Source organism: Bombus pascuorum, chromosome 11, assembly GCF_905332965.1.
Source record: "Bombus pascuorum chromosome 11, iyBomPasc1.1, whole genome shotgun sequence".
NCBI lineage: Eukaryota > Metazoa > Arthropoda > Insecta > Hymenoptera > Apidae > Bombus > Bombus pascuorum.
In genome coordinates this window covers 9,200,840-9,216,996 of record NC_083498.1, presented here as the reverse complement: position 1 = coordinate 9,216,996, position 16,157 = coordinate 9,200,840, and the positions used below count along the sequence as shown (strand labels likewise).

The window sequence follows — 16,157 nt, the reverse complement described above, 5'->3', positions numbered from 1 at the left end:
TATCAAGCTTTGACTCCTGCACTTTGCACTTTCAGCTTGGAATTCGCTAGACTTTGAACTCCAAGGTCTAGGATTAATTCTAAGGCTACTCCTGCGCTCCTGGAATTTTAATATCTGAAATCTGCTACCTCGACTCTAAACTCTGAATCCCGCATTTCGAAATCGAAATCACGATAGCCTGAAGACTGTAGCCTGAAGCCACATAAAAAGAAAAATAGGGATAAAAACAATACTCTACGAGGAAAACTTAAACGGACTGACTGCAGACACCAGGTGGAGGTACAACATGGCCCTCCCCCAAAAAGACACTAAAGACAAACACAGAAGAAACACAAAAAAATATTGGTGGATTCCAAACCCATAAGAAAATATAAGTGAAAACTACCAATTCGACAAAAAAAAAACCATTCCTACCACCGTGTAACCTAGATGTAAGTACTGTAAATATGTAAATACTATAATCATTGTAAATAATATAATTTAACACCCCCCTCCCCTTCCCACTCATCCCCCCCCAAAATCCCACAACGCATAAAAGTAATACACCGAAGAGTCCTGTTTTGCGGCCAAGTTTCAGGACAAAATACAACACACACAAGAATACACAAAAATCACGCACCAATGCGACTTAAACCCAAAAAAACAAAAAAATAAACGCAAAAACCGAAAACCCACGACACATATTAGACCATGGCTACGTCGTACCGACGCGTATCGGTACTTTTGCCTAATCCACCCTACAACCGAAATTCATTGTTTATTGTGAATAACATACACATGTAATACTCATCTTCTTGGACAATAAACGTTATAAAAAAAAAAAAAAAAAACTGTAGCCTGAAGATTAAACCTCGTTGAGGTCGCGAAAAAAATGTAGCTGTGGGTAAAAACACGGCCATGCAAAAACGGTGGTTCGTTTCTAAAAAAATTCTTCAACCCGCGAATACGTGGTTGGACGCGTGCATTTATAATAATCCGGGACCCGCGATTGCCCCCACTGCAAACTGGTCTGGCCGCTGCCGTGGCGGTGAACACCGCTCCGACGTGTTGCACAAGCATTTGATTCTCTGCTCTGTAGCCAACCGAGTTAGTCCTCAGTGGCACTGCAGCCAGGCCACTCTTCCATCGCGTTACCTGTTTCCTGGTTGCCATTTCTCGACCGGCAACCGCTAGCGCGACTCAAAACTCCTCCGACCAATTTGCAAGGAATTTTCGAGCAAGAAGTGACAGTAAGGAAAATCGTGGTTCGTTCGAGAGTCTTTCTTATTTTGTATGAAGAAACGCTAGGTGAAGGGGAAACCAAGCTTCCGGGAGCATCGTTGGCTCTGGGGGAAACAGCAGAATGTTCTAACGAGAAAAACAATCTATCTGCCTTGTTCCAGCTGATATCTATTTTAATATTGAAAGTGATTGAAAGATATCGTCGCAAGTCAGTGGTGACATTTGCTGGATACGGAAATTTTCGAACACGATGGAGTTGCCAATGAACGATCGAACCGTGCGATGCAATTGAGTCGAGATATCGGTACGGTGCTCGTTGTTCGCTGTTGAGGAAGCCGCTATTCGTCGTTGCCGGAGTACGCGTCGCAGGTTAGTGGTTGCCTGTGAGGCGAACGTATGAAAAGGAAGAACAGGGAAAGGTGATTTGGTCACAGATTACAGGTGCTGGATCATTCGAGCTAGAACAAATATTGTATGGTTATAAATTGTCGATATCATTTGGAATAGTATCGATGATGATATCAACTATTGAAAGTCAAGTTCGTGTGAAAGTCTTATTTTAAATTTTATTCAAAGCGTGACAAGCAACGGAAGGAAGTCTTTTAACAAGCACACGTTTGCGTTTGCTAGGATTGTATAATACGAGAATGTAAAGTGGGGAAATTATATTAAGTTTCGCTTGTGAAATTTCATGCAAAGATTATTTGATTCGTATAAAGAATATTAATTCCATGTACTCCGCGTTGATGTTGCTTCAACGATTAACGAGCTGTTAATTGCGATCATTTGTTTATTAGCTGTTAATTAAACGATAATCCCATTGTTCATATCGAATATCATATTTTTTTTATGCAAACCAGAAGCTGACGAAAACTTGAAGCCTTTAGCTTTTCTTTTCTTCTTTTAGTTTATAATTTGTTATTCAAACTTTTCGAAGCGTATGCCGAAATTCATGTTTTTGTTTATAGATTGCAACAAACATTACACAATTACATCATTCCATGATTGCACAATAAATGATTAACGAAAGCATACGTATATTACCAAAATTAACAGTAACAATGTAATTGAAACTGTTGAAACATAATTATGCTAGAATTATGGTTACTCTAACACAAAAGATGAAATGACGATAACAGATTAAAGCTCATTAAGAAGAAAAATTGTCTAGCCCAGAGAAAAGCAATTTAAAGAAAGTAAAATGAAATACAAAGTCCTTGAAGCATAATCAGAACAGAATCATACAATTAATTAACGTAATTCTATTGCGTCCAAATAAAAAAATATCTGTATATCGTAACACGTGGACTTGAGAGTAATGGAAAGATTTTCGAGTAAACTAATCCAGTCACATCAACTTTGAAAACGTCCTTCTTAAAATTTCGAATACATTACGAACAAAAGAGAATATGAGGAATATGAACACGCAGGATGATATCATTGTTGACACATGTCATGTATAGTAAGAATGACAATTACCATAATGTTGACATTATGTTAATATTACATGTTAGTACAAACCTAATTGCTAATGTGGCGCTAAAAACCTAAATGATAATGAAACCTGAAAATTTCTAAAGAAAATATTAAGTTTCGAATGTTATAATCGATTCGAATTCCTGCAAATTTGATACTATAAAACATCAGCAAAATTGTAACCTTCGACAGAGCTAAAAAAAACAAAGAGTTCTGTACAATATGACGAAATCATAAGAAAACATAACATTTCATAACTGTTTTTAATACACGTTTGGTTTCACGACAATTTAGATTGCAATCAGTTTCGGTTTAATTAAGCCTCGTAATTTAAATTGCATCAGAGGCGTACATAGATTAGCGTTAATTTAACACTAGAAATTACGAACAAACATGATCGTAAATTGAACATTTAAAAGAGATTAGAGTAGAAATGAAAAAAATATAGTACGTCTCTCCAAGTATTTTTTATTCCGGTTAATCTGTTCAGCAAATAAATTATTATCGAATAGTACAATACGTTTCAAAACACGCGTACAATTTTAGAGATAAATCCAATATACAAAAATAGAAAACAGTAGACTCTACAGATATGTTGTGAAATTTCTAAAATATTTATTTCATTTGTATATTTCACTGATGTTGAATTCTATCGTCTCTTCTGTTGTCTTTCTGAATTCAATAATTAGGCTTCCGATAGGATTTCGATAATCATTCTCATATAATCAGAGAATCTGTTTGGACATTTTATTGCATACAATGCAAAGTAGTAAAATCCTTTTTAATTTATCTTACGAGTTTTAATAAATTGAAATTCTCTTAACAATTACTTCGTCACTAGTCGAAATGACCATTTTCATTATTTCAAATTAGCATTTTAATGCTAGTTATCTGTAATTGTACGTTATTAAACTCGCGTATTTAACTTCATCGTAATTTTTGCGTTGGTCGATCGAGTTCTTGGAAAACTTATGATCGTTTACGCACGCACGTTCTGCGTGAAGGTCGTTTTCACTGTCGAATGACATTTAATTATGCGAATAAACCATTTTTTTCTAGAAATAGACCAGAAAAATCATAATTCCATTGACCGTATTCCATTCGTTCTTTTAATCATATTAGACAAACACATATTATACGAAGTATAATGTAGTAGCAAATACATGCTAAACGAAAAAGTAAAGAATTGTTAGTTTTTCCTAATAATTATTTATTCGTAATTTGACAATTACCTCTTGCTAAGAAACCTGCAATTTATTCTACTAACAGTAACGTAAATTCTATCGCAGGACTAGAATAAAAAAGCCAAAGAATGGAATTTTTTCATTTTTCTCAAATTTTCCACATATTCGTGGCATTAAAATCTGCTAAAATATTTCACTGTCTTCCACAATATTTCTTCAGATATCTCTGTTTCTCTACCGACAATATATTGAGAAAGATGCGCTTAACTAAAGTTACGTCTAAACACTTTCCATTTCTTCGGACCTTCGCGTGGACAGCTCTTCTTCAATGAACTTGCACGTCTAGTATGAACTCGAGGATATTTACCGATCTGCTTCACGCTTCTCTTTTTCCACGTCCGATTGTTTACATGTTTGCAACGTGTCCTTGTTAGTTTTCCACGAAATATGAAAAGTTACTTCCTTAAGCTTTTGTTGAATGATTAATCGTCAATATCGTCTTATATTTCACGATTTTCTAACTCTCTTTACACGAAGAAAGGTTCTCAACCGTGAACGAATCGAAGAAGGATAAAATTCTAATTATAAATACTATTGCGCAACGCATTATTGCATAAGTTACAAAAACTGTAGCTCGCATGTAAAGGTATTTCTAAAGCTATGCATATGGAATATTTCGCCAAAAGAGAAATGCACGATTTCACAAAAAAGAAAGACACGTGTCGAACGTTAATCGATCCGATCTATCTACTTCGCAGGTTTATACTTTTAAAAATTCTAACTAAGTATCAACACAATTTATAAATTAACGAAATGAGATTCGCAGAAACCATTATACTACGTGTTTATCACGATATTACGTAGAAATACTTTTACACGGCAACGATCGGCTAGCTTCGACGACTCGACGGATCACAGAAATTGAATATAAAGTAATCGATTGATTTCTCAGATAATGAATCGAATTTAGAATGTCCTTTGGATGAGATCGCTGTTATATTATGTTTCTCGCATTCGTCGCCAACATATTAAAGAGGAACTAACGTATTATAAGAGAAGAAATAATATATCGTAGGACAAAAAGAAAGACACTCGGCTCGTTCCTTTACTGGAAGAATGAACATTTGAAAATTTTCAAATTCTTGGCATAAGGAAGACTATAAGTTAATCAAATACGATAGAAGATACGATATAGTTTGATAAAAGTAGTAGCCCTTTTGCGTAGACGAAGACTCTCACGAATGATTTTATACGTAATCTTCCATTTCGTGCAACTGTTGTTTCATAATATATCGTAGGACAAAAAGAAAGACACTCGGTCGTTCCTTTACTGGAAGAGTAAACATTTGAAAATTTTCAAATTCTTGGCATAAGGAAGACTATAAGTTAATCAAATACGATAGAAGATACGATATAGTTTGATAAAAGTAGTAGCCCTTTTGCGTAGACAAAGACTCTCGCGAGTGATTTTATACGTAATCTTCCATTTCGTGCAACTGTTGTTTCATAATATATCGTAGGACAAAAAGAAAGACACTCGGCTCGTTCCTTTACTGGAAGAGTAAACATTTGAAAATTTTCAAATTCTTGGCATAAGGAAGACTATAAGTTAATCAAATACGATAGAAGATACGATATAGTTTGATAAAAGTAGTAGCCCTTTTGCGTAGACGAAGACTCTCGCGAGTGATTTTATACGTAATCTTCCATTTCGTGCAACTGTTGTTTCATCGACGAAATATCATACGTTTAAATCGAACAAAATTGCGTCATGTTTGTTAATACCAGGTAACTTTATCGAGGTCGGTCTAAATAAATTTCACGGTGGTCGAGTTTCTTCATCGTAGCTTCTTGTAATTTCTGGCCAAGCGTATCCGGCAAATCTTCCAGGCGAAAATACGATGATCAGGCAAAATTGGCCGATTTTGCAAACCGTGTTACGCTGTGCTGTCAGACAGGAGTTTGGTTGCACAGAAAAGAAGAAGAAAGCGAACCAAGCGTCGCTCTTAAGTAGGGTCAAGATGCAAATAAGTTAATAGACAGGTTAATAGGGGAATCGTACGAAAGAACCTGCGTAGAAAAGTCGTGACGATAGCCGAGGCAATGGAGAATCCTCCGTACACAATCGACGCGGTCTTTCGTTTCGTGATTCGTGAGTGATGTAACGCGTGTAACAAACTCGCTCTCGCTTAACTCCGGCTGGTCCAGCCAACCGAAGAAAGTTCAATCCGACTTTCGTTCCCGCGCGTTTTCTTCGATTTTGTCGACGGCCGCGTCTCAACGTCCTCGAGCGTGCGCCCGATCCGATACACGTATCTCTTTCTTTCGTTCTCTTCACGCATTTTACCGTCTTTCTTCTTCCTTTTCGACGATCATCGCGTTGTGCAATTTCGGCTCCGAGAACTGGCCGTTGTCCAGTCGGACGGATCTTTTCAGGGACGCGACACGATTTTAGAGCGATCGAAGCCGAGCTAAGAGGACAGACGTTGAACGCGAGCCGTACGCTGTTTAAGAAAAGTTTAAAAAACTGCATCGTTTTCGAAGCATAAATTTCTACCTTCATAGTTTGTTAATTTCCTGCGGATTTTAGTTTCGAATAATTTGGTAAAATAAAATTTGCCTGTACGAGGCTACATTTTTGAAAACACGCGTTTGGGTAACTTCGCTGCGTATACCGATGACTCAGTAGAATATTTACATACTTGCTAAAAGAATTTTTTCGCAGTATATTGCGCGTGATATTATATCTTGATTTTTTATTAGTCCTGTCACATAAATTCTTTTGTCGAATTCCTGTACGAGATATCATCTTCTGTTTACTTACACGATACTTCCGTCTACACTTTTATGATAATGGAATTTATACAAGCCGATACAAAACTTATTACTTATATAGAAACTTTACGTAGAAACTTTCAGAATTCGTAGAGTTCCATTTCTTCGCGACGATCACGTTGAGATTTGGTTAAGAGGACAGTTGAAGGCACCAACGACCGTCCGCGTAGGTGCAGCAAATGACATCCGAATTCTTCATGGAGTTTATCAAAAATTTACTGTTCAGAACGATTGGCAGACAATGTTACTTCGCAAACATCGCATCTTACATTCTTTATAACAAAGGAAAAAAGTAAAAATGATTTATGTAAAAAAAAATTGTTTGGATTAAAATAGAAATTAAATCATGTTATTTCTCGTGGAATTCTTTAAAATGGTCAATACATAATGGTACACCGCAAATATGACATTTAAAGACCGTTTCTCTTCGAGTACCTTTAGATAAGCATGCAACGCATCGCTTTAGTTTACATTATAAAATCAGAATATTTTTTAAATTTGAATTTGTTACATTTAATTAAGATTGACAGTACTTACTCACAGTGGCGGTTAAAAAGATTTTCACAACAAAAGTAAGAAAATAATAAACTGATATGGGCGAGATGCTGACAAACGGGTCAAACGTGATCTCTCACCTCTGAGGAATATTTAGCGACTGAAATAAAAAGCAGTCGCAGCGCGTGTAATAATCCGCGCTTGGTGATAGAAGAAAGTCGTCCGATTGCGTAATAATCTGCACTTGGTGAGAAAAGACAGTTGCAGCATACGGATTAATCCCAGCTTGGATGCAAATCGGTTAACGATCTCCACAATAAGCGAAGATGTTTTTCAGTTGTCGACTCCGTTGAACGACTTACGTATCGATTTAAAAACTCTGACGATCGTATACGAAGTTGTCGATTTTTAATATGTGAAATTATTTTTTAGGAAAAATGGGTTGGAATAAAATAAATCGAACAATTTTGAAGATGGAAGATAGAGATACATCTACGATATCTTTTTAGCGATATAGCTGTTATTATCGTACTATATTTATCGTGTAATATCCTTCGTATTGTGCGATATTGTCGCTATAGTCATCTGTCCATCTGACTGAAATCAACGCTGTAGATATTGACAATAAGTGGCATGATTTTACTACATTTTAATATCGATGAATTTGTTACGTTAACTTGAAAAATTATACATTTTTCTCTGGTAATTCCCACGTTACTTGAGTCACGCGATATTGTTAAAATCTTGCCTGATGATTCACAGGTAGAAAAAGAGAATACTAATTTTCGTTACGTATCTTTTAATCCATTGTGAAAATTTTGTTACGTTTCTAACGCTCCTAACTGCGACGCTAATCATTCGAATAGATTTTGTTTAGAGGCGTTTGGAACGTTGTAGCGTTGAACAGGTTGCTCTCTACAAACATGGCAGTGCACGTGATACAAAAACAGGTGAAGCTAGATGTAACTGTAATTAATCACTTTTACCTGTTGTTGCCTCTTACTCGGCTGTTATCTCAACTAGGAAACAGCTAAAACCTTCTCAAACTTGTCGAAATAATTCTATTAATCACGCGAAATAATTTAGTCGTAGTATACTTGCTGTTTAACATCGATCCTCGTCATTTTCTAGCATAACCATAGTGTGAGACACGTATTGCTGAAAAAAGTATTAGGAAAAACGCTGAAAATGAATAACAAATTAAAAGTGCAAGTGTACACGCGAATATTTCTTTCCTTGTTTGTTAACGCCATGTACTTAAAACAGTATGCATCATTGAAATTAAATTCGCAAATAGCTGGAATCAGGCGTGTTTTTAGATAAAAGGAATATCAATTTTGCAACGAAGAATCTTCATTCCATATAATCTGTACCAACACCGTTACGAATAAATTGCATCAGTATTTTGCGCGTGCTTTAAAAATTCTCTGATAATACTATTTTCAATTGTAGTCGATTGCTCTTAGAAATAAGAGTGGTTGGAAATTTTTGGCCAATAGCATGCAGTGTCGAATCATTTTCATAGTGACTGCAGCAAAATACGATAGATTTTAAGAGTTCCTTCTAGTCAGCCAACGATCAGAACGTAAACGTGTGGTGCGTGAAATGGTTCATCGATTATGAATCACTTTCACGGAAATACTAACTATTTCCTCTGTCGTAGAAATGGAGGACGCCAACAGTCCGTCAGGTACACTGCCCGCTTCCTTGGAACTGAAAACTCGAAGACCTCCGCTTCAAACGCAATCCTCTACTCTGGATACGAAAAAGAGGCAAGCGGTGTACGTGAGAAGAGCGTACAAAAAGTATGGCTCCAAGAGTAACCCGAATGTTATTTTGGATGGGCTGAATATGACCGTGCCGAAAGGCACGATGTAAGTTTCGTAATTAACTCTTTCTTCTACGACGAACGTTGCCACAGCTATAATTCATATGCAAATCTACTATTTCTCTTCTTATTTTATTTACGTCTTTTTTCTCTTCCACGAGTTAGCGGAACAGGGTTAACGATCTCGTGAATTGATCGACAGAAACAGTACCATTTTTATCGAACGAAAGACGATTTCACCTTATATTTCATTTTCCCGTATATAAAATTCAACGCTAAGTGAATTAACTCTACGCCACTCGAGTATTAATTCTCGCTGTGCCAGACATAACTGCGCATATGGTAAAATATCAGAATATAAAGGTGTGTCTAGCGCTGTGGGCCATTCGACAATATTAGACAAATCAGTGACGTTGAATTTCCTTGTTCTTTATCTTCGCGATGACTGAATGAAAACATCGAATTAGTTGGTTTAGTCGGTCGAGGCGTGATGAGGTAATTCACAATTGAGACAATATAGGAGAGGCTCGAGTCTCGTCTCTTTATATATTTGCTGAACTTTTTCACGAAACTTTAGCGATTGCTTTGTTGGAAACTTGGAAGAGGAAATAGTAGATCGGCAAAGGTGTGCTAATATTTGATCATGAAATATCGTTGTTAAGAAATGTACGAGGTAAGATCTTGTAATAAGTGATTTCTTTTCTTGCCCAGTCTGTTCGTCTACGTGTATTCGCTACTGCTCTTTGATCGTTATTGTCCGAGACGTACAATTTAATTGAGTTATTTTTTACTACAGATCAAATTAGTATTTAAAACACTCTTCACAAGCAATGTTTACGTATAACAAAATTACAGCCAGATATTTTCTTGTCTTCCTGAATAATGAGGCTGTTATTTATGCAGATGACAAGGTTGTTATCGTGTGACCATTAAAACAGTGGCATTAAGACATTAAGATATCGTGGATATATCTTACATAGAAAAATGATCGTCAATTGCTGAAGTCACAAGGAAGTTGACTTTTCCACGTCACAATAATTGTAACCTACTTCGTTTTTTATATGACACTGCCATTATACCTGATGTCACGATATAAAAATCATGTAGCTGATCTTGTAATAGCATTCCTAAATTGAAAACAATGAAAATAGTTTTAGACAATAAAATGGCAATTATCATATAAACTACGTATAATACAGAGATATATTATTTATTCAATAACACGGTAGAAATTGGCAAATATATTATGTCTGATAAAAAAATTTGGACAAGCTCATTAAATGGGTGTTCGCTAAACCACGGATTTTTATGAGAAACTTCAAGATACAGGATGCACGAGATATGAAAAAATATATGAAATATATGGTTAATAAATAATAAATGGTAAAATTAGTGAATCTCCACAAATATTTATAGTCTGCCTATTTATCAGCATTGAAACATTTCAAAATATTTATTACATAATTAATATACAATCACAGGCTACGATAAATCGCTTATTACATAAAAAGACGATTAATATTCAATTAGTAGCGATAAAATGACTAACAACAATTATATTCATTTTCAGATACGGTCTGCTCGGTGCAAGCGGTTGCGGAAAGACCACATTGCTCTCTTGCATCGTGGGTCGAAGGCGTCTGAATTCCGGTGAGATCTGGGTACTCGGTGGTCGACCAGGCTCCAAAGGATCGGGTGTTCCTGGTCCACGAGTGGGTTATATGCCGCAAGAAATCGCATTGTACGGCGAATTCTCTATAAAGGAAACGTTCATATACTTTGGTTGGTGCGCTGGTATGACCACGGAGCAAGTACAGGAGAAGCTACAGTTTCTTATAAAGGCATGATTCGATCGTTTCAATCGAAATAATATTAATTCCGCGCAATGACGTGGACATTTAAGACGAGTAAAAAAAGAGAGGAAGAAAAAAGCCGGATGATTATAAGACAAATATGACGTTGCTCTGTTTTTGCCCAAACAAGACGATTAATCGAGTCGCTGTAACACGCTTGTTTACGTAATAAGCACAACTATTTAACCGTTTAATGCAAATAAATGATTAGTGCATATATTATTTCCATATATTCCGTATCTTATTAGTTAAACTTTTGAAAAAATTTGGCATTCGAAAACGAAGCTTATTTTGATACGTACGATTGGATTTATATATTTACAATTATGATTTATGGTTCCCGTATTATTCTAAAATATTCAAAAGTCTGGTACGACAAACTCACAAAAAGTTTAACCCACCGCTTTATAATTGTCAATATTATTTTTAACAAATGCCTCCTTCTAGAAATTAAAGAACTAAGAGAATCGTATTTTCGTTCAAAATTAAGACACGTCGCAAATAACTTTTCGGACACGAGAAAAAATATTTTACGCGAGTCGTTTGAACAGTTTTTGCAGCTGCCAACAGCAAATCGTTTCGTGAAGAATTTGTCGGGTGGTCAGCAGAGACGAGTCTCCTTCGCCGCGGCCCTTCTTGCTGATCCAGAGTTGATGATCCTGGACGAACCCACAGTGGGCGTAGATCCTGTTTTACGACAGAATATTTGGGACCATCTTGTCGATTTGACAAAGAACAGCAATAAAACCATTATAATCACCACTCATTATATAGAAGAAACCAGACAGGCTGGTATCATTGGTTTGATGAGGAGTGGTAGACTATTGGCTGAAGAATCACCCACGAGACTAATGGAGATGCACAACGTGGACACCCTGGAGGAGGTATTTTTAAAGCTGAGCAGAAGGCAAAATATGGGTCTTCGAAGGAGAAGCAGCATCCTCAGCAGTGTCACTGGTGTTCCTCCTGAAGGTGTACGTTTTTATGTTTGTTTATTAACTCCATCAATCTTATTATCAATTCTTTATGAATTCTGGTTTGTACCTTTTCCTAGCTTCGTTTCGTAAGCTTCGTTTCGAGTAATGCATTATCTGTTTGTATTAAATTTAAAAAAATGAATTTCTCGTAAATTATTAATGAGTTTTTTTAAGTGAATGTTCCGGCAGTTTCTTTTTTTATATACTTTCTAGAATTGATATTTTGTATACGTTTGTGTTCTCTTTTAGAACGTAGATGACGAAATGAGCGGTGAATTTGGCGACAACGTCAGTGTTTCTAGTCGAAGGAAAAGCATCGTCATCGATCATTTCAATGTACGTTCTAAATTCTTGTCTCGGTGATTAAGTATTATATGTCGTTTCTTATTTAACATTAAATAACATTATTGCAATACAGGTGTCAGATTTGCCACCAGAAGATGAGTGTCACGGAAAGTCTAAGGTGGTCAATCCGATGCACATGAAGGCTCTTATATGGAAGAACTTCCTGTGGATGTGGCGAAATGTAGGGTAAGCATTTCTTCTCGAAATTTAGAAAATTACAAAGTTTGAGAGAAAAAGAGGAAATTGCTAATTAAGAAACAGAAACAATGAAATAAAATTTCAATATATTTTATATTTGTTCTTTTCAGCATGATTATGTTTATCATCGGTCTGCCAGTCGTTCAAATCCTTCTGTTCTGTCTCTCCATCGGTAAAGATCCGGAAGGCCTGAAACTGGCAATAGTGAATCACGAATTAAACAGCAGCAACGTGGCACATTGTATGCCATCAGAAGGCTGTAATTGGACTTTGTTAAGTTGCCGATTTTTAGAACAATTAGATAAAAGACAGGTGGACACTGTACTATATGATACTGAAGACGCTGCTAGAGATGCTGTTAAAAGTGGCTATGCCTGGGGTGCCATAATGTTTCCCTCGAATTACACGGATTCCTTGGAAGCGAGAATAAAGTATGGAAAAGATGCCAACGACTGGGATATAGATTACTCCAACATGGAAATCATCATGGATATGTCTAGTGAGTTTACCATCAGAATTTTCAAATAACTTCTAGAATTCTATCTCATCAGTTTTTTTTAAATCTATGACTCTAAAAGATGTAATCAAATAAGCGGTTACTTATGAAGTTTCATAAAAGAAAGAGAATTTATTTTTTCTTTTTCTCTTAGATCAGCAAATTGGGTATCTCCTTCAAAAAAAGATTTATAATTCGTTTCAAGCATTTGCCCAGGAAGCGACAATTGCTTGCAATTACAGCGAAAAACTATCAACTATACCGATTGATGTAAGTTGATAATTTAAAAAAGAAATGGCAAGAAATAGTAAGAATTTATAACAACATACGTTTCTCGATTTGCAGTTTAGAAAACCAATATATGGTCCCATGGATCCAAATTTCACCGACTTTGCAGCACCAGGTGTTATTTTAACGTGAGTGTTTATGATTAAATATTTTCTGTTTGATTAATATCATCTTGAAAACTTTATATTTCCTTAACTTTATTTATTCAATCAAAATTTTCATCTTACAGAATAATCTTCTTCTTGTCAGTTGCATTGACTTCTGGCTCCATGTTGTTAGAAAGAAACGAAGGTCTTCTCGAAAGAAGTTTAGTTTCTGGTAAATAGAATGCTATCAAGTATATACATAACAATAACCTGGGTAAAAATTATAGATGATTTTTCTATCGACAGGTCTCACTGGAACGGAAATTCTTTTCTCACAAGTTATAACTCAGTTCACGATAATGGCAGGCCAAACGATAATGGTTCTAATAGTTTCGTTCGCGATATTTAATATCACGTGTGAAGGTAATGTCGGTTTGATCGGCCTACTGACTGTCCTCACTGGATTGTGTGGAATGTGTTTCGGTATGAATCATTTTAATAATCGTAATAACTATTATTACTATTCATTTATTCAATTAAACTTAATCTTTAGGATTCGTTATTGCATGTTGCTCTGAAAACGAAAGAACCGCGACTTACCTTGCGATGGGTGCTTTTCTACCCATTGTGATGTTATGTGGAATAATCTGGCCTATCGAAGGAATGCATAAACTATTAAAAATTATTAGTTATACGATGCCTCTAACAATGAGCACAGAATCAATGAGAGCCATACTAGCTAGGGGATGGTCAATGTCGCGCTCTACGGTTCACAATGGTTTCATCGCTACGCTTTGTTGGATATGCGTGTTTATGACTCTATCGATATTATTGCTCAAATTCAAGAAAGGATAAGGATTTCTAATTAAGTTATAGATCGAACATTATACTGGATATTGTATGAGTGAATATATCTTACAGTGCAAGATTTACTCTATAAAATATACAGCATTTAATAATTCGTTGGATGATACGAGAAGAATATAAATAAAAGATACATTGAGGATACATACTTTTTGTTGCTCAACACGGTTACATTATATTTATTACATACATATATATAATTCATATGTACTTCAATACTACTACAAAATTGTGATTGTATTGTTTGTACGATGTAATTGTAAGTAGACGTAAAGAAAGCGTGAAATTGTAGTTGTATAGTCTTTTTGTAATATCAGAATCACTGATATATAGAATAACTAACGACCTCTTTTTCTGTAAGTAATAGTAGTACATTTTCTTAATATCGTAGCAAAACAACAACGCGAATTGTAGTTTTTATTTTTATATCATTGTATATCAAAAAATGTATTCGATGATATACAAATGTACATACGATCGTATTAGAAAAATGTTACATGGAAGGTAAACAACGTACAATAAAAAAGTACATAATAAAAGTCAATAAATATCATTTTATAAAAGAATATAAAAGATTTTATTCCGAATAATATTACAAAACATCGGGGTTACACTTATTTACACGTATAAAGTCATGTCCTGTTTATTCTTATTTTACAGACTTTGAAGGACGTAAAAATTGTTCATGCAACGTTTTATGGATTCTTTCTGCTTTTTGTATCCCAATACCAGGACAAAGAGCAAGTATATTTGATGGTGCTTGTACCAGATCACTTAATGTACCAAAGGTTGATAAAAGAGTTGTGGCATCTGTTTTATTGACTGATCGAATTGTTGTCAAAGCATTCATTAACTGAAAAAATACATATATACAGAAAAAATTTTTAATTCCCAAATTAATTATATTATGCATATACCTTTTGATATGGTGCTGTATCACTTCGTTCCATTATTGCATCAGGTGGCTTATTTTCATAAATCTTGTATGTTTCAATAATTTTGCCTGCATCTTCTGCATTCCAAGCCAACATTAGCGTTAAATCTGCCAGAATGCAAATTCTTGTTAAATGTTTCAAAGCATGATGAGGCTCTGCCACATCTACCTGTAATATTTTACCACTACATTTAAAATATAATCATATTCTATTAGATATAATAACAATAATTAAAATGAACCTGTACTAAAAGCACTCTTAGATTATACATGTTTCCTAAGGCCTTCAAGCGTTCATGAATATAGTCAGGATTAAGTTGATGATAACGTATCGATAAGAAAAGAGCACAAGTAGTTTTTCCCATAACATAATCTGGTACAATTTCAGAAAATTCCCAAGGAACATTAGTTATAAATTTCAATAATGGATTTCCTTTCTAAAATTAGATTATATATGTACAAAAATAAGCAATACATTATATTATATAATATTATAAAATACTAAAAAATCTTGTATTATCATACTTGTTTTAAACTGACTAACAGTGTATTAAATTTTGAGGCACTCGTAACTTTAGAAGGACCAGGTAATGGTTCACTGAAAAATTCTGATTTCTTTAATTCGCTAAATGCACCTGTGTACAAAATATTAATATTTTTTATGTAAATATATCAGATTTATATTAAAATAATAGTATACATAGTTACTCACTTTGGAAAGAATCAACCTTAGCTTGTTTAGGTGGAGAAATTTCATCATTGTTTTTATCTTCCTCTTCCATTATATGTATCTATTTATTTACTTCCACTTCAAAAAACAATATTATTCATGAATTAAAAATCCTCTAAAAATATGCTATAATATAATAATTGTATATATATTATAATAAACATGCTTGAAGATACACATACAGGTTATTACCCTAGTAAACAATATGATGATAAAACAACAATAATGGATTGTTTATTGACAATAAACTTTCATTTTATGCAACAACGATATTGATAATCAAATAACATATAGCAATAGATTGATATTATTATTATAGATTATCACTGAAGTAGTTAAACGGCATT

The 16,157-nt window shown here is 34.8% G+C and overlaps 2 protein-coding genes across 2 annotated transcripts; one reads left to right on the top strand and one right to left on the bottom strand.

The window, feature by feature from the left end:
* Positions 1 to 1,047: 1,047 nt before the first annotated feature.
* Positions 1,048 to 14,577, top strand: LOC132912262 (ABC transporter G family member 20). The gene is made up of 13 exons (XM_060969578.1): positions 1,048 to 1,244; positions 1,383 to 1,590; positions 8,875 to 9,085; positions 10,610 to 10,880; positions 11,444 to 11,866; positions 12,119 to 12,205; positions 12,288 to 12,400; positions 12,523 to 12,911; positions 13,063 to 13,178; positions 13,254 to 13,324; positions 13,426 to 13,514; positions 13,589 to 13,765; positions 13,836 to 14,577. The coding sequence occupies exons 3-13, from the start codon at positions 8,877 to 8,879 to the stop codon at positions 14,135 to 14,137; spliced, it is 2,247 nt and encodes a 748-aa protein (XP_060825561.1). The 5' UTR covers positions 1,048 to 1,244; positions 1,383 to 1,590; positions 8,875 to 8,876; the 3' UTR covers positions 14,138 to 14,577.
* On the bottom strand, positions 14,578 to 16,151 carry LOC132912308 (DNA excision repair protein ERCC-1). The gene is made up of 6 exons (XM_060969700.1): positions 16,003 to 16,151; positions 15,793 to 15,888; positions 15,606 to 15,715; positions 15,323 to 15,517; positions 15,064 to 15,249; positions 14,578 to 14,999 (listed from the first exon to the last, which is right to left on the bottom strand). The coding sequence occupies exons 2-6, from the start codon at positions 15,860 to 15,862 to the stop codon at positions 14,796 to 14,798; spliced, it is 765 nt and encodes a 254-aa protein (XP_060825683.1). The 5' UTR covers positions 15,863 to 15,888; positions 16,003 to 16,151; the 3' UTR covers positions 14,578 to 14,795.
* Between the last annotated feature and the right edge of the window lie 6 nt (positions 16,152 to 16,157).

What these genes read in the sequence shown, in the direction of transcription:
- LOC132912262 (XM_060969578.1), top strand. Translation starts at nt 8,877, where the DNA reads ATGGAGGACGCCAACAGTCCGTCAGGTACACTGCCCGCTTCCTTGGAA. An exon ending in GCACCAGGTGTTATTTTAAC is followed by an intron (nt 13,325 to 13,425) that starts GTGAGTGTTTAT and finishes TTCATCTTACAG; the next exon opens with AATAATCTTCTTCTTGTCAG. An exon ending in CGAAAGAAGTTTAGTTTCTG is followed by an intron (nt 13,515 to 13,588) that starts GTAAATAGAATG and finishes TTCTATCGACAG; the next exon opens with GTCTCACTGGAACGGAAATT.
- LOC132912308 (XM_060969700.1), bottom strand. Translation starts at nt 15,862, where the DNA reads ATGGAAGAGGAAGATAAAAACAATGATGAAATTTCTCCACCTAAACAA. An exon ending in TAAGGTTGATTCTTTCCAAA is followed by an intron (nt 15,716 to 15,792) that starts GTGAGTAACTAT and finishes TTTTGTACACAG; the next exon opens with GTGCATTTAGCGAATTAAAG. An exon ending in TGTTAGTCAGTTTAAAACAA is followed by an intron (nt 15,518 to 15,605) that starts GTATGATAATAC and finishes ATCTAATTTTAG; the next exon opens with AAAGGAAATCCATTATTGAA.